An 18,179-nucleotide genomic window follows, 5' to 3' on the forward strand; every position below is an offset into this window, starting at 1 on the left:
AAATAATGAAGTTTTCAGATATCCAAAAGTTAAACTAAATGGAGAGTTGTATTTAGCTGAATTTAATTCTAAAACAGCCTTTCAAGGCACATTTGACAAACTAGCGTTTAAAATAAGCCCTTGTTCTTTCCTGATTCCATTTTGATCCAAAAATTGAATCCCTAGGGTATATATAATGAAGTGACTGCATTGAGCATTATTGCAAGTGGATCCACACATGTGTAATGGTATTGTTTAAGGATGCACCTTTCTGTGGCACCATGGTGGGTACGTAGACTTACATCCTCCTATGTTTCATTTTAAAGCACAGCATCAATAAGAAGGCCCATTTGCAGATTCAGCAGCATCAGATGGCAAAGCTTTGGCTTCTAGCTCTTTGGGAGTTATGGCACGGTACAAAGTCCCAACAAGTGGCGCACCGGTGCTGATTTTAGGCTTACGGAATGCGCGGCAAACTGCACGGTCCCTAAGCCTAATATGCCGTGGCGGTGTTACAATGGCGGTGCCCTGTGTACATGGGCACCGCCATTGTGGTGTAATTGATGCGTGTCGTCCGCACATCGCTTGCCGCACTCATTATGTTTGCCCTGTGGCTTAAAACAAACCTGCTTTTCCCGAGTTCTTTTTCCTCCAGAGGGAAGCTGAGCGGTTTGGTGGCTGCAGATACCCTCTGGAGGAAAGTAGGCCGCCAGCAGGCTGCCCTTTTCGGGCGGTCTGTCCCAGGCCTATGTTGTATCTAAAATAAAACAAAGCTGCATGTTAAAAAAAGAGAAGACCCTGTCATGTAGAAGCTTTTGTTGCAGTCTCCATCACACAGCTTTTCGAGATGCAAGATTTCTTAACCTGCTAACATGTTACTGTTGTAGTGTCTGCTTGATTTTGTTGAATGTCTAATTTAGGTTTAAGAGATTCAGGACATCCCTGTCCTTAATATATCAAAGAGAGTCATATCTAGAAAGTGCTACAATCAAATACATTTCCCAGAATTCCCTAGTAGGGAGCCTGTACATGTTGCTTTATTGTCCTGTATTGTTCCCATTGAAGATAGCTACTGGATTGGGTTGACACCTTCCATCTACTCTTTTTACACTACAAGCTTGATAGTCAAGAGGTACATACATTTTGTGATTCAGAAAGCGTTATGCCAGGATTGTGCCTCTGTCCCGCAGAGGCCGTCTGATGGGTGTGTGGCAAGAAAAAGGATCAAGTGACTTATCAAGTTTTAAAACTATTTTAAATACAGTATGTTGATTCCTGTTGTGTTGTTTTCTGCTGTTATTTTCTTGTCTTAATGGCTAGTATTTATGTTTAAAGCTTAGCTGTACAAACTCAGAGTTGTAAACTCAGTTGTAAACTGAGAAGATGCTTTCTTTCTCTCTGTGTTTCTCCCTCTCTGTGGGCCAACAGCTCTGACAGTCCATGGGAAACTTACAAACAATCCATGTTTGGGTAATAGATTCAGACCAACAAAAACAGCAAGATGATTATCAGACAGAGTAAATCATAGCATAAGCTTTTGTAGACTTAGGCTGCATCTACACTGCAGAAATAATGCAATTTGATAACCCTTTAACTGATATGCCTGGAATTATGGGATTTGTAGTCTCTTGTGGCACTAGAGTTCTCTATAATAATAATAATGTAGAGCGACCCTGTGTCACCTCTGAGAGTGACTGAAAGAAAGAAATTGGCAGCATGAGCTTTCCCAGGGTAAAGTCTCCTCCTTCCTTTAGGCTCAGCTCTGGTTCTTCCCAGAATTCCCTAGCAGTAGGGAGCCCTGGCAGTTAAAGCGGTATCAAAAAGGGATGCCTATTCCTGCAAGGCGTCCGGTCCCCTGTATGTCTGCCTGAACTTAGGGGCGGGACTCTAGTCCTGCTCCTCCTTTTCCTTGCCTCCCTGGGCTCCGGCGGGCACTCGCCCCTTCCTTGCCTTCCCTCGCGATGCTGCTGCTCCAGCTGAGCCTGCAAGCCCTGAGGAGGAGGGAGGAGGGAGGCGCGCCTGGCTCCGGAGCAGCAGCAGCAGCAGGCCAGCCTTAGGCAGGCCCCCGCCGCCTCCATGTCCTCGCTGCTGGTGACCAGCCCCCTACGCCTGGCTGAGGAGCTGGGGCTCCGGGAGGAGAACGAGGCGTCTACACATGGCTCCTGGGAGGGAGAGGAGAGGTCGCCAGGACCAGGACCCACCGATCGCAGGCAGACAGAGAGAGAAAGAAAGAATGGAACATGCTGGAGAGAGAGAGCGAGGGAGGGGGAGGGAGGCCTCGTGGCACCCTCTGAAAGAAAAGAGTTGCACGCAGAGCTTTCATAGACTTCACTCTACTCCCTCAGATGCATTTGGATATTAATACTCTAACTAATAATCATAATATAATAATTAATAATAGTAAGAGAGGCCATGTGGCACCTTTGAGACTAACGAAAGAAATTGGCAGCATGAGCTTTCGTAGACTTCACTCTACATTCCTCAGATGCATTTGGACTTACAATTGGCATTACAGAGAGAGAGACAGAGAGGAGACAGGTTCATCCACACGTGCAGACAGATCCAGGTTGACACGGCTTTAACTGCCATGCCTCAGTGCTGTGGAAATCTGGGAACAGTTATACTGGGAACCAGGCAGGCTAAACGTCTCTTCACAACAGCTACAGTTCGAGGATCCCCATAGCATTGAGCCATGGCAGCTTACATTGGTATAACCCAGATTGTTTCTGAAGTGCGGATGCAGCCAGGGGAGGGGGGGTTGAAACCATTTTTTGGTATTTATTTATTTATGTCTGTCTTTTTGTTCATTTCAGGATTTTTGCATGCCACTTGGCCACCTTGCTGCACAAAGGATGTAGCTAAGGGGACAGCTTAAACCTTTTGTGGTGTGTGCCTTAAGTGAAGCTCTCATAGGGTTTTCTTGGCCAGGTTTCCTCAGAGGGGGTTTGCTGTGTTTTCCCTGAGGCTGAGGGAGTGTGACTTGCCCAGGATCACCCAAGAGGTTTCCATGGCTAAGAAGAGGATTTGAACCTGGTCTCCAGAGCCATAGTCCATGGTCAAACTGTATGCCACACTGGTTCTCAATCTAATCTTAAATTTGCCCTCAGATAAGAAGCCCTCCCCTTGAACATTTTTTCTCAGTGCCCACTATTTTGGAATTGCAGAGGGAGACAATGAAAATGGTTAACAGCCAGAACCCTTCTGTTTTTGGTGTTTGCGTTCCCTTTGGTTGCTTTGCCTTCCTCTTTTCTTTTGGAGTCTATAAAACTAATTTTTGAATGCAAAGGGATCTCACAGCACCTTTGAGAATAACTGTGCAAGGAAGTTGTGGCATCAGCTTTCGGACTATTTCCTCAGATGCATGGAGTGAACTGGGAACTAGACCAAGTCTACATGGCCAAGCCAGGATTTGAACCCTGATCTCCAAAGTTGTATCTAGCACTCAAACCCATACACCACACCGGCTCTTTAACATGGCTACATGTCTCTGTTTTTCAAAATGTTCACTGAAGTTTACTGCAATGTTAAATTTGAGACTAAATGTAAATGTCATGGGACTAGGAAGAAATCTTATTTAGGAGGAGCCGTGCCCTCTTTTTCCTGTATTGTACTCTTCCCTGTTGTGCACATGACTCATAATTGGCAGAAAAGGGGTACATCGTCTGTTTAATCATTCATCTATCCTGAGCTCAGCCAGTGAGTGGTCTTGTCCTTCAAAGTTACTGCTTTTCTTTTGCCCTCTCCCCCACTTTTGTTTACCCAGTTTTGTGTGCTCAACATACACAGTTTATGAAAAATACTTAGTATGCACTGTGATTTACGTTTATAGTTTTGTTGAGGCATCTGCGTCCCAAATTGGTCACCAAAAGTCACCAATATGCGATTTTGCACTCAAGTCGCTGGGAGAAACTTGCTTGGCACCCAGAATGGAAACTAGACTCCCAATGCTGGCTGAACAGGGCAGAATAGAGCAGAATGACTGCATTTCATTCAAATTGCATAATTTGTAAGTTCCATGTGCATCAGTCCATCAGAGCATTTGCTCCTTCTATCCCTATGCTAACTATTTTGCTTAGTCTGCTAAAGATCCATGTACAAAACTTGTAACTGTGTGACTGCAGCCCTTGCTTTTGGTGTGGATCAAGTACACATGTCTATATCGGGATGTATGGCCAAGCAAGCAGACTATTACCTTTCCTCAATATATAGTGACTCTTCAGCCATATTCTTTCAAATATTCCTAATGGCATTATGAGACCAAAATGTTTTTGTTTTAGGTGGTGCAACATTTTGCCCTGCAAATGATCAGCCGATAGCCAGAGTTCGACAGGTAAGGCTTTTCCTGTCTTTCTAACTAAATGCATTGTGGGAAAAGCATAGCCATATCCTTAAATTGCCAAAGGCTAAATTTAGATGTTAAGAAAGTTTAGAGTGGAAAAATACAGGAGTTGGCTGAATGTTGCAAGTTGAAACATTATTGTTGATTCTTCTTTTCTCTGATGGTTTGAAATAGTGGTGCTCTCTTGAGTGCATCAATTAAATATCTTCTAGCATGATTTTTTTTTACTATACAGTAGTAAAATCAAAAGCATGGAAAAGAAGCATTTCAAAGGTTTCTTACACTTTGGTGACTGAACATATATACTGCCCCCTTTTTTGTTTTAATGTCTGAAGAGTCAGTTAAACCATTTGATTTCATGTGCAGTCAGCCCAGTTTATACTGACAGTTTGTCCAGTATTGTATAAACATAGTTTATTCTGCATGTCAGGATTAATGGACTAGCAGGCCAGCAATACACAGCTTCACTGCAAATTCAGTCTTAAATGTCCCCATACAGTCTGATGCTGTGAGGAACTGGGCCTGCGTAAGGGTGAATCCACACTGCAGAAATAAAGTACAGTAGTTTCACACATTTTAACTGCTATGCCACACGCTACAGTCTTGGGATTTGTTGGTTGATGAGGCACCATCTTTCTGCAGACTAGGCTGAATACCTCACTGAACTAGAAATTCCAGAATTCTACAAGATAGGGCCAAGACAGTTAAAATGGTGTCAAACTGCTCTATTTCTCTGGAATTGCTGTAAGTCTCCATGGGACTGAGCTCCCAGTCTCTTTCAGCTTGAACATGCCGTTGCAGTTGACTTTCTGTTAGATAAGGATAAGGCACCTTTCATTAGCTCACTTTTCGGGCAAATCTTGCTGGAAGACCTAATGCCTAAAGAAGTGTTTTCTCTAGGAAGTTCTAGGTTCTCCAGCATGGCTCTGTGGTCAACTTCTGGCAGAGTTGCGCTGGAGGACCTAGAGATTCCTGAGAGAGAACATATTAATCAAAACCACAAATAAACAAATCCACAAATACCGAATACACAAATGTGGAGGGCCAACTGTATTATTTTTTATCTTTGATTTTTAATGAATATGTTCATGTTCTAAAGCAATAGACACATTGCATTTAAAAAAAAACTTGTTCATATTTTTATTTGTGTTTTTAACTTGTATTTTGGTTGGTATGTGACTTAAGAAAAAGAGAAAGTATAAAAAATGAATACATTGCAATACTCCATCTGAATCTATTACTGTAATTTGTGTCTATTCTATGTAGGGGCAGGGCCAGCTTTTAACATTGTGAAAAATGTAGCACCATTGTCCTAATGCTGTACCCCTTCCAAGAAGTGTTTATGTATTTAATGTATTTTATTATTTTTATTTTTTATTCCACCTTTCTCCTGATAAAGGGACTCAAGGTGGCTAAAACACATTTAAACAGTACTGGATAAAAATAATACAAAAGCATTAAAATGTAGACCTAAAGTTCAGAAAAACAATTAAACAGTAAAAAAATTAAAAATATTACACATTTAAATACAGTGTGCCCCGCTTTGCGGGGATCCGTTCCGGACCCCTCTCACATGTAAAGCAAATAGCGCGTATGCTCGAGCCATTTTGTCCGTTGCGGACTTTCAGAGCGCACTGTATTAAGATGTATTAAAAACTACATACAAACTTGACCCTGAATTGTACACGCATTTAAAAGCCCAGTTCTCTTTAGTTCAAAAAAAGCCTGATGGCACAAAAAATTTTTACTTGCTGCCGAAAGGAGGCAGGAGTGGCCTGGCTCTCTAGGGAATGACTTCCAGAACTTGGAAGCAGCCATGAAGAAGTCCTTTTCCCTTGTTCCCATCAATAGACTGGGAGGGTAGTGGACAGAGAGAAAGGCCTCCACTCAGGCTCATAAAAGAAATACGGTCCTTCAAATAAACTGTACCCAAGCTGTTAGGGCTTTATAGTTCAAAAACCAGCACTTAGGAATTGTGCCCCCGAATGGACTGGAAACACAATGGAGCTGTTGGCAACAAGGGAATTGTGTGCTCCCTGTATTCCTTCAGATTGTGAGGACCTGTCAGTGCCATAATGAGTCTTGTTTAACCGGCTAACAACGGCTGAAGTGGGTTTCTTCCAGTTATAGAAAAAGGTTTGTTGAGCCTCAGGGAAAATCCAAGATCCATATAAAGACCAAATGTTGCTAGGCTAAACTGAGGTCACAAAACCACAGCACAAGCTTTTAAAATCTTCTAGAGCTATTAAAATAGTGTATTATTTGTAAATACTTTGCAGTCTGGCAGCACCAGTAATTAGTGGATCACTAGGACTGTGATCTTTTCTTTTTAATGGCTCATCTAAAAAGTATCAAATACTTGAGGTAGGATGTGGAATTCAAATTCGGGAACATAGAATGCTGAGTTACACCCAATCAATCATTGGGCCAGATTAGCATTGTTTTTCAGATAGGGGGCTTCCCCAACGTTATCTCGAAATGCAAGGGGTCAGTTGTAAATGTCTGGTATGCAAAAGTGTTCTACTTCCTTTATCGGAAAAATCCAGCACCATGTCTGTAGGACATGTCTGTCTCACACTATGTATGTGCCAACAAAATTGAGATTTTCTGGGCTTGCATCATATTGGTTGATTATTTTTGTCTTGTATGGTCTGTAGATACAGTACTATTATCAATTAAGTATAAATTTTATTTTTTTTAAAAATAATCTTTTAGGCCAGTTGGAAGACTCATGAAGAAACAGTAAAGAAAGCTAAAGCTGCTTGGCAAGTTTGGGCAGAGGTAATTAAGTCACTTCATTTATTTTGAAATATGATACATTCCCTAAAACCTAGGGTAGTGGGCGTTCTTCAGTGGACCATAATTTATTATTAAACTGTTTTCTTGAATGATATTTCTAATCCTTTTGTTTTAACTTACTCTATAGATACATATTTTTTTCAATTTAACTATGTCTGATTATTGAAACCTTCAAAAATTTGAACTGGAAAAGCTTGTCAGTCATAACCTGAATACATTTTTGAGGTTTAGTGTTGTTCCCCTATAGTGTCTTAAAGCCAAAGTCCTGACCTTACACATACATATTTATTTTAAAGAGCCTCATTGATTCAGTGGAGTTTGCTCCTGCATGAATGAGCATGAGGCTTCAGCCAAAAGAAAACCCCGTTATGTTACAGCTGGCCCAGCAAATGTGATTGACCATGAAGAAATAGGAATACACTTTATGCAGAAAAGTTCAAATGAAGAAATCCTCCGGTTTCTAATTTCAGTGCATGTCGCACATTAATTTTAGAAGCTAGAAATGTAAATGGAAGGTTGGTTCATTTGAAGAATTGACATTGTCTAAGCTGTTTGTCTTGAAAATTACCTTATGTGATCTTTGACAATTGACACTGGTGTGTAGATTGCTACAATCTACAAATGTGGTAATAATGATACTTAGATATTTAGAGCAGTGGTTTCAACCTTTGGTCCTCTAGATTTTTGAGACTTCAACTCCCAGAATTTCAGAACATGAGCATACTGACTAGGACTTCTGGGGACAGAATCCAAAACATCTGGAAGCCCAAAGGCTGAGAACCACTGCTTTAGTGCTATATTCATTTTCTTATCAAATTTTGGCTCCTTTACCAAGAGCAGACATCTCACGTGAGTGTCCCGAAGCTTAAGGAATTTTCCTTTTGTCATGCAAAGATACTTCACGTACTATCTTACTTGGAAGATACGAAGTCTGTTGAATGGAGAACTAATTGCCCCTAATCTATTTCAATCATTTAAGATGAGAAGAGAGTTAAGACTCATGTAAAGCTGCTTCTGGTTTAATTTACATAGCATGTCGCAAAATGTATACTTTTTGTTATCATGTTTGGTTACAACTCCGGTTTCATGAATCCACACTTTGTCTTGAACTTTCTGTCTTGAACTTTCAGCCACAGTCTTTCCCCTCTACAAATGGAGGAACATGAAACTGCAATATTGTATAAGCTTGTAAAAAAATGAAATGTCATTAGAGGGAACTGGATGAATGGATGAAGAGAATAGGGAGGCGAATAGAGATTACTAAATCTCAGTTTTTTTTCTCTAAATTTGAATCCCCCCCCCCCACGGTTTTGGTTAAAAAAATGAAATAAAATTCCAACCCATCACTGAAACGACTGTAGGGACAGCCAGCAAGGAACTGCATAAGGATTCTACTAGGGCTCTGGATGACAGAAATGACTGGGAGGACAGACAGAGTACAAGAGAACTCCTCTTATTCTATCGCTTTAATTGTGTATTCCAGCATGGCAAGAGTTTGGGCTGGATGGCTCTTGTGTGTCTTTTCCAGTTCTTTATTCATTGCCCATAGCTACTGCCATGTTGTGCTGGTGGTTCTGTGTCAGTTTTTCCTGACTTATGGCAACCATAAGATGAATCTGTCATGGGACTTTCTTGTCAAGATTTGTCAGTGGGGGTTGCCTTGGCTTCCTTTGAGGCTCACATGTGTGCCTTGCTCAGGGCCACCCAGTGAGTTTACATGGCCAAGCAAGGATTTGAACCCTAGGCCCCAGGGTTGCAGTCCATACTCAAACTACTACACCATGCTGGCTTTCATGTTACCTGACATACATGTTGGCTTGTTTGGATACTCTTCCATGGAAGGAAAATCCAGCCACTTGACAAAGCTAGATGTTGGGGAGCCAGATTATAGTTAATTAATTTCCATGGCATGAGAACTTTCTTTTTGGAGGGAATTTTTGTTTTTGTTTGTACCTACCATATTTTCCGGCGTACAAGACAACTTTTGACCCTCTAAAATGGGGTCAAAAGTGGGGGGCCGTCTTGTACGCCGGTAACAAGAGAGCCCCAGGAACCCAGTGCACTTACCTGGTTGTCCTGCCAGTTTCCAAAGGGCTCCGAGCCCTTTGGAGCCAGCGCAGGGTGCCTCCCTGGTGCCGGCTTCCAAGCCCTCCGGAGCCCTTGGGAAGCCGGCGTTTGTGGGCATCAGGCCCCCTAAACTTTGCCTATAGTAGGCCAGGGCACTGCCTGCATGCAAGGCAGGCTTTGCAGGCCTCAGCAAAGGCCTGGGGTAAATAAAAATAAAAATAAAAAATGAGAGAGAGGGAGGGGGAGGGAGGGATAGTATAGATAGATAGATGATAGATAGATAGTAGATAGCTAGATGAGAGAGAGAAAATAGATGATAGATAGATAGATAGATGAGTAGTGAAGTAGATGATGAGAGAGAGAGATAGAGAGAGAGAGGGAGAGAAATAGAGAGATCGATAGTAGGGAGCATATATTATATATATATAATAGAGAGAGAGAGCGAGAGAGGAGACAATAGATGATAGATAGATAGATAGATAGCTAGATTAGATGATAGATATGAAGATGAGAGAGAAGAAGAGAGGAGAATAAGCAAGCAGGCAAGCAAGCAAGCAAGCCAAGTTAGACGAACGGTTCGGTAAATTGCAGTGATGTTTTTTTAAATTTTATTTGTGTGCATTGGAGAAAAGGGGTGGGTGGTCCTTATACGGCAAGTATATCCCAAACTCTATATTTTAACTGGAAAAGTTGGGGGTCATCTTATACGCCAGTCGTCTTATACACCGGAAAATACGGTATATATATTCATTGTCCCAGCTTGTAGTGTCTATAATTAGATACAGGTTTTAATACCTCTGTGAAAAAACTAGGCACCTAGATATCATTGAAGGCTGTGGTCCCTCTTCAACTCGTATAATACGTTACTTTTGAAGCTACAGTTCCTAGAGTCCCTTGACACATGAGAGTTGTGTCCAAAAGGAACTGTTCTTGTTTACTGTGATGTGCTTGCCACTAGTAAGTCCTTGGAACATCTGCAAAAATTTCCTAAAATTGTTCTTTCAAAAATATCCACCAGTACACCCTATCTCTAGTCATATCTTGTTTTCACTTTTATCAGCCAGTTAAAACCACTATCCCTTGGCCTTCTTGCCTGGCATTTGCTCTTTTGTTTGCTTTCAATGTTTCTCCTTTGCTTTCTTCTCCCTTGCACAGACACCATTATCCGGTCCACATCATGTCCTTTCTGTATTTTGGGGGAATTGTTTTTGAGTGATGGTGCTATCAAACAACTTTTACTTAATAGACTCCTTCTCAGTCTGAATCTTATTCTACAACCGTTACCACACGTACAACAATACAAGATAGATTTTCCAAAAAAGAAAGAAACAAACAAACAACTATTTATGTTCTAAAAACAGCCATGGTATTATTACACTGATACTACTGTTTTTGTTCAGATCTTTTTTGTTTTTAGAATTCAGCAATGACAAGTCAATCCCCTTCCTAATCCCCCTCTGATTAACATTATTAAAAACTATATCAAATACTTCATGAACATACATTCTGTGCTAAAAATCCATTGATTGGTTTGAGGTCCTTTTTCAATATCAGTTTTGGTACCAGGTTGAGTTGTAATATATTTCTCATGTTGTCAGAGAATGAAAATGGCTGGCTAATTTTGTTCCAGGTGTAACTGACCATAGTCATTATCTATGAAGTGAAAGTTCTGGTGCATTTTTCCAAGTTCTGATAATCTCAGCTCTTGCTGTTTCCAGAAGAATTGGGAACAGCTCTTTATTAATGCAGTCCCTAATTTTCCTCGGTAACTAATGAAAAAAGTAATACAGTTTCTTCCACAGTTATTGTTTTTCCTGTTATTTTACTTAACTATTCAGTTACCTCATGGTCAACAGGTCTAGCCTTTAAACTGTCTAAATGCAAATATTGGTGACTAGTTACCAAAACTGCTCAAGTGCCCAATTAAACAACTCAGGCAGGCTTAATTCCTATTTGTTATAATTAATAAACATATTTCTCCTCTCTTTCCCATACCAGACCCTTCTTTGTTATTACAATTTGATATTTATTTTTACAGAAATGACCTTGAACAGGCTTGGCTCATGCTTGCCTCCCTTCCAGTATTATCTCAGCACCTGTGTCTGAGATGACCCCAACTTGCCAATACCATTTCTGATGTATAATCAATCTATCACACCTAATTCCCAACACTGTATTGCAGGCATGTTGCCTATGCAATTCCTGACATTGGTACAGTTTGCTATTGGAAAAGTGTCGAAATGTTTTATATGATTTTAATGCAAAACACTGCTTTGTAAGACTTGGATTTAAAAAAAAGCATTATTTGCTCACTTTGTACAGGTTCCTGCTCCCAAAAGAGGTGAAATAGTGAGACAAATTGGTGATGCCTTGAGAAACAAAATCAAAGTTCTGGGAAATTTGGTAAGTTTTTCCCCCAAGAGTGTCCATTAGCCTGGCTAAATATTATTTTCAATAATAAAATGCAATCGTCATCCTCATTCATCTTCCTCTTTTTTAAAGAAGCAAAAAATAAAAATAAAAATAAAAATAAAATAAAATAAAATAAAAAAAATAATTGCCCAGTTGTGTTAAAACTGAATGAAAACATATCTTTTCTTTTTTGCTTTAGAACTTTTATTGGTCATATGAACATTTATGCAGATCTGGGTTGCAATCCTGTATGCCAAGGATAGAGAGACTTCAGATCCAGTGTAATATAAGCCCTTATAACTAAAGAATACTGAGCCTAGGAATTTATTTTGACTACCAGAACTGAATAGAGCACACATTCCTTCCACACATTAATGTACTTCTGGTTAATCCAGGTTTTCCACATTTCAGAAGTACAGTTTAGGATGGATGGGTAGTAATTTTATTGTTGGCTGTTGTTAAATTTTTGGATGTCAGAGGTCTATTTTAATTTACTATAAATTGCATGTCTAATGGCCTGTTGGCTGAAATAAAGATTATATATATATAAATTGCACCCCCCATCTCCCATAGTATATTGCAGTGTACCTTCTTCACACACCAACATGTATACCACATGTGATAGCTTTTGTGAGCTTGTTTAAAGGGTGGGTGAAGGATGCGTGAAAGGCTATAAACCAAAGGTGGGGGATCAAAAATCAGATTGAAGTACATCAAAAGAAATAGAAGATAGGAAACTGTTGGAGAGATTTATTCCTAATTGTAAATATATTAAAAGATAGTTTCTTAGGTTATTGCTGAGTTATGATTATTACTGAATTAATTTCTTAATTGTTAATATTGTTCAAAACATTGACAACTTTTACCTGAATATATTATGGGAAAGCACCATATAAATAAATAAAATAAAAATTGAACAGCACATTAGAGCATCTAAAATATTTATTATCTGTGTTCTGCTTTTCTGAACAATGAAACGAGTTAACTGGTCTCTGTTTTTCCTTTTTGTATTTGTCTTTAAGGCATTTTAGCAGTGTCCTGTTATTCTTTATATACTACTTAGCAATTTTTTTCTCCTTATAAATGCACAATACTATATACAAATCTTTTAATACTTTCAGGTTTCTTTAGAGATGGGAAAGATCTTTGTTGAAGGTGTTGGTGAAGTGCAGGAGTATGTGGATGTCTGTGACTATGCTGTTGGCTTATCCCGAATGATTGGTGGGCCTGTCTTACCTTCAGAAAGTAAGTTTGTATCTTTCCCTTCATATCAATATATGCTGGTTGTTGCCAAAATAGTTTGGCACAGATCTGAAATTGTGGCGGTATCATAGTTTGAATCTATATACAGGGGTCCACCATGTTTCAACACTTTGCTTTTTGACCTGCTCTTTTGACCATTCTGAATCACTACCTAGTACTGTATATTCAATGTGTGGGCCACTCTTTGGACCACGTGTAGAATTAATGGGCTTTGGTTATGTATAATTTAAAAGCATCAAAGAAGCAGTCCAGTGGTTGCAGCTTCTACAGTACTGTACTCAGACTGAATGAAAAGATGGCACTTTGCATGATGCTTTTGCAACCACACACTGCTTTTTTTTTTTACTCTGCACCATTTTTTGTTCTGTCAGTGTATTATGCGTACAACAAGCCTTGCGGCCACCTTGTTGTTCCCCTCCTCTAATGCTAGGAAGGGCGGTTGGGAGGGGTATTCGGCTGAACTTGGAAGCACTCATGAAAGTTTGGAAGCTGCTTTTAAGGTGGAAGCAATGTCCCAGCATGCCTGGTTGAGGAGCACACAGATGGGGAGAAAGAAGAAGAAAAGAAGGGTGAGGGAGAACGTGGATTGCAGACTAGAACCTATACTTGACCCTGTTTGTTCCCTGTGGCTTTGAAGGTAGGGGAGGATTGAGGTGAAAAGAAAGGATTGATTATGGGAGGGAATACCTGCTCGGCACATCTTCTTCCTGCTGTTGTTGAGGCCAGAAGCCTCCTGAGATTTACCACCAGCCCTGCCTTCTGATCTACTATAAAACCTGCAAGCAGAAGAGACTGAGGAGGCCAGAAAAGCTGAGGCCAGAAGGCTCCTAGAATCCAGACTGAGAGAAAGCAAAATACCTATATTTTTTATTTTTATTTTTAATGTTTAATGATTGTGTTTTAGTCAAGGGTTGAGGGATGGAATTTTAGTTAGTATAGGTTATGTATTATTATGCATTTGCTTATGTAAATTATTTATGTATTTTATGTGCTTGTTAACATTTTTTTCTCCCTAGGGTAGAGTCGGTTATTGTTGTTGATTATATATTATTAAGCCTTGTACTGTATTTTGTTTTATTCTTATTTTTTTCTTTTCTCTTTTCTCTTGGTACTATGTTATGTTTATAAATTTAATTTATTTAATGCTTTGTTTGTGTAACTTTGTTTAATGTTTAATGATGGGTATATTTTAGTTAAGGGATGAGGGATGGAATTTTAATGTAAAGTCGAAGGCTTTCATGGCCGACATTCATAGTTTTTTGTGGGTTTTTCGGGCCATGTGGCAGAAAATTTTCTTCCTGATGTTTCGCCAGCATCTGTGGCTGGCATCTTCAGAGAATGCTTTGCCTGGAAAATTGGGTGTATATATACTGTGTGAGCCTGGGAATGCAGGAGTGATTTGCATGTGTATTGTTCTGTTGCTGATGGCTGGCCTCAGGCTGGGAGGCTAATACAAAAGAGGATTAATGTCTGCTAATTGGTGATCATTATCTGCTGGGAAAGCCCCTGACTCTGAATAGTTTCCCATTTGCATTTGCTGAGTCCTTATTTTGCTATTCCTCAGGACTGGTAGCCAAATTTTGTTCACTTTAAGGGCTTCTTTCTGGTTGAAATCATCCAGATGTTTGTTATTTCAACTGGAAAGAGGAAACCCTTAAACAATAGCAGGTGGAGGAATTGGTGGCAGTGAGTGGGTACGTCCTCTCTCAATCAGTCCTTTCCTTTCTGTGCCATCCAGAGTCATGGGGAACAAATATCACGTACAGCACCAATTTCATACCCTTTTTCCTCCCTCATCCTGTTTTTCTTCTTTTTTCTCCCATTCTACACAATCTCCAGCAGCGTGTTTCTTTAAAGCCGCTTCTAAAGTTTCCCAGGTTCTCATCCCTATTCCATCTCAGCCTACTGCACTATAGACTACCTCATTCATTAGCAGCCTTCCTTCCTGGTGTGGTATTTTTGTACTATCACAGCCCTGCTGTGGAAAGTCCACTTTATGCTGTAATCTGGATCTAGACCATTGTTTTTACTTTTTGTATTGAATTTAGATTAGATGACAGTACACACATATTCTTCCCCAGAAACAGGCTGAGGTGCTTTATACTGTATCTGTTCTAGTTGAAAATGGCATCAGACCTAGTAATTGCTTAACCCCACCAAATACAAAGTCATGGTTTACAGTCAAATTTTATATACAGTTGGCCCTTCATATACACAGATTCAAGCATACATGGTTTGAAAATGTCCAAAAAAGTATAAATTTCAATGATCAAACCTTGATTTCCCATTTTTTTTTATAAGGGATACCATTTTGCTATGTCATGATATTTAATTGGACTTGAGCATACACGGATTTTGTTATACACAGGGGATCTTGGAACCAAACCCCAGCATATAACAAGGGTCCTCTGTATATCGTAACTTGAAATAACATGCAAGTGTGCCTCAGAATGCAGGCTTTTAAATGCTTGTCAGGTTACATAAAACTGCATGTGAATATTTCCTGTCCTTTAAAACAACCCCCAAACAAAACAAACAAAGAATATTTTGAAAGACATCATACCTAAATTTTGAACATAGCTGGGGTAGGAGCAACCACTGAATTAGCTTCTTATGCTGTTTGCTGTGAATATCTCCACACTCTTATTACTATCATAAACTGATTCCATGACTCCATGACTTAGACTAACTTGTTGCATAGACTAGTCATAAAATTGGATGCTACATAATGTACATGCTCTGAACTCACTGAAAAATGAGATGGATAAATGAAAAGACATGTGTTTGCCTAACCAAAATGGCTTCTAATTTGTTTTTAGGACCCGGGCATGCCTTAATAGAGCAATGGAATCCTGTGGGATTAGTTGGAGTCATCTCAGCATTTAACTTTCCTGTAGCAGTGTATGGCTGGAACAATGCAATTGCAATGGTCTGTGGCAATGTCTGCCTCTGGTAAGAAAATATGTCTTACTTCATGATAAATCATATTAAATTGTAGTAGTCTCTATTTTCAGATGGAAATGCTGCATGTGCTTTCAGTTATGTAAGGAGTGCCATGTGTAAAATTTCTGGAATTATCCATTGAATGTCATGATACATTCATAATTTGCTTCTTTGATTGATAATTTTGTTAGGTTTTGGGTTTGAGTCCCATTGAGAATAGAATCACCTTTCTTCATGTAAACTGTTGTTAAATATGACTTGGATTAATACCCCTTTCCCCACTCTTCTGCATGGGAAGGTTGAATCTAGAAGTATTAGCAGACTAGTGTAGATATTACTCAGGGTTATTGCTCTAACATAGCATCTGAAAGATGTAAGCATTGATACAGTCGGCCCTTCTTATACACGGATTTTTTATACACGGATTTAAGCATACACGGTTTGAAAATGTTCCAAAAAAAGTATAAATTTACCTTAATGTTCCATTTTTTATTAGGGACACCATTTTGCTATGTCATTATACTTAATGGGACTTGAGCATACACGGATTTTGTTATACATGGGGGATCTTGGAACCAAACTCCAGCGTATAACAAGGATCCACTGTACTTCTCATGGAGAGCACCAAATGGGTACTGTTGGAGTCAGATGGACACTGCTGGATTGCAGGGCAAATTGTACTCATTTTGTACCCACAAATACCTTACATTGAAAAGATGATTCTGTGAATTGTGACCAAAAGTTGCAATACATTATAAGTGGCAGACAAAGTAAAACCTATTTAAATCTGAATAGCAGGTAATTTAGAGCAGTTGCCTGAAGATTACTTTTAGGATAGTGTTTTCAGTTTCAGTCCCTTTGAGAACAGCAGCAGCCTTTCTTCATGTAAACTCATGTTAAATATGGCTAATATTCCTTTGTTTAGAAGTGCACAATTCTGGCCCTTCAGGTGTTTTTATGGCCTACTACTCCTATCAGGTCTATCTGTTATAGCCAAAAAACAATCTGGAGGGCTACAGTTGGCTGCTCCTGGTGAAGAGAAACAAATTAACAGGCGGGAACATTTCTCTGCAGTGCTTGCAGGCTTGATGAACTGCTGTGTTGATACAGGGCTGAGCTGGTAAGCAAGTTGTACAGTGATGCCTAAAACTTCATATATGTTCTTTAGATGAAAAAAAACACCACACTACTATACAGGTTGACTCTGTATCCTTATCCAGAATTCCAAAATTCAAAATACTCCAAAATAATCTGCATGAGTGGCTGAGATACTGACACATTACTTTCTGATGGTTCAGTGTTCACAAACTTTGTTTCATGCACAAAAATATTAAAAATATTGTGTAAAATTGTGTTTATGCTATGTGTATGCAAGACATAAATAAATTTTATGTTTAGATGTGGGTCCCATATCTAAGATACCTCATTAGGTATGCAAATACTCCAAAATCCCCCCAAAAGCCAAAAGAGTTCTGGTCTCAAGCATTTTGGATAAAGGGGACTCAACCTGTATTAGTTTCACCTGTCCCATAAATCAAGTAGTTCTGTAGCTGAAAATATGTAACAATCCTTTGTAAGGTTGATTCTTAGGAATAGAAATAACGTTTTTTCCTTTTTCTTTCTGAAGGAAAGGTGCACCCACAACATCTCTCACTAGTGTAGCTGTTACAAAGTGAGTTTCCGTTTACTTCCCACTTCTACTAGAAATTATGCACTCCTCTCTTTCCTGTTCTTCTTTGTGCTTGTTGTTTTAAAAGCCTGTTTAGGATAATGTTTGCTTCCTTCCTTTTCTCTGAGGAATATTGCCCATGTGATGTGATCTGCCACTTCCTTGCAACTGCATCTTGAGCTTGTCTCATAATATCATGTGCGAAATTCCATGTTGACACCCCTGCCTTGGTTGGAGTGACAGACATATGGTTGCTAGGGAAATTGCCAAGCAATCTGTCCTTTTTCTTCATATTTTTTCTCTTTATATGTTTTTCTTTTGTTGTATCCCAAACATTTAGTAGTGTTTGGAATGGGATACATGGGAGATGACAATCACATGGCAAGTTCCCGTATTCTCCCCCAATATAGAAAGACTGTGAATTCTATGAGTGATCCATTCTGGGACAATTCTCATTATATAATTTTCGCGTATAATCTGGAATTCTATTTCTCTTACCTGAAATGAGGATGAAGTATTCTCTCTAGACATTTATAGCTCCTCCAGAGTGACTGTATGGCCAACCTCCACTAAAAACATATAATAGAATCACACTGGAGGGTCTAGAAAAATGCCTAAAGAGAACATATCTTTTCCAACCCATGTACCGTATTTTCCGTCGTACAAGACTACTTTTTAGCCCTGGAAAATCTTCCCCAAAGTCGGGGG

The 18,179-nt window shown here is 39.5% G+C and overlaps 1 protein-coding gene across 1 annotated transcript in view; it reads left to right on the plus strand.

The window, feature by feature from the left end:
• The first annotated feature begins 1,894 nt into the window (after window positions 1-1,894).
• ALDH7A1 (aldehyde dehydrogenase 7 family member A1) overlaps window positions 1,895-18,179 on the plus strand; it is a 38,101-nt gene continuing 21,816 nt past the window's right edge. The window contains 7 exon segments of the mRNA XM_042447776.1: window positions 1,895-2,185; window positions 4,257-4,309; window positions 7,034-7,099; window positions 11,507-11,587; window positions 12,718-12,841; window positions 15,679-15,811; window positions 17,430-17,474. Coding sequence (XP_042303710.1) covers window positions 2,056-2,185; window positions 4,257-4,309; window positions 7,034-7,099; window positions 11,507-11,587; window positions 12,718-12,841; window positions 15,679-15,811; window positions 17,430-17,474 — 632 coding nt within the window. The 5' untranslated portion in view covers window positions 1,895-2,055.

The sequence above is a fragment of the Sceloporus undulatus genome, chromosome 2, assembly GCF_019175285.1.
Source record: "Sceloporus undulatus isolate JIND9_A2432 ecotype Alabama chromosome 2, SceUnd_v1.1, whole genome shotgun sequence".
Classification (NCBI taxonomy): domain Eukaryota; kingdom Metazoa; phylum Chordata; class Lepidosauria; order Squamata; family Phrynosomatidae; genus Sceloporus; species Sceloporus undulatus.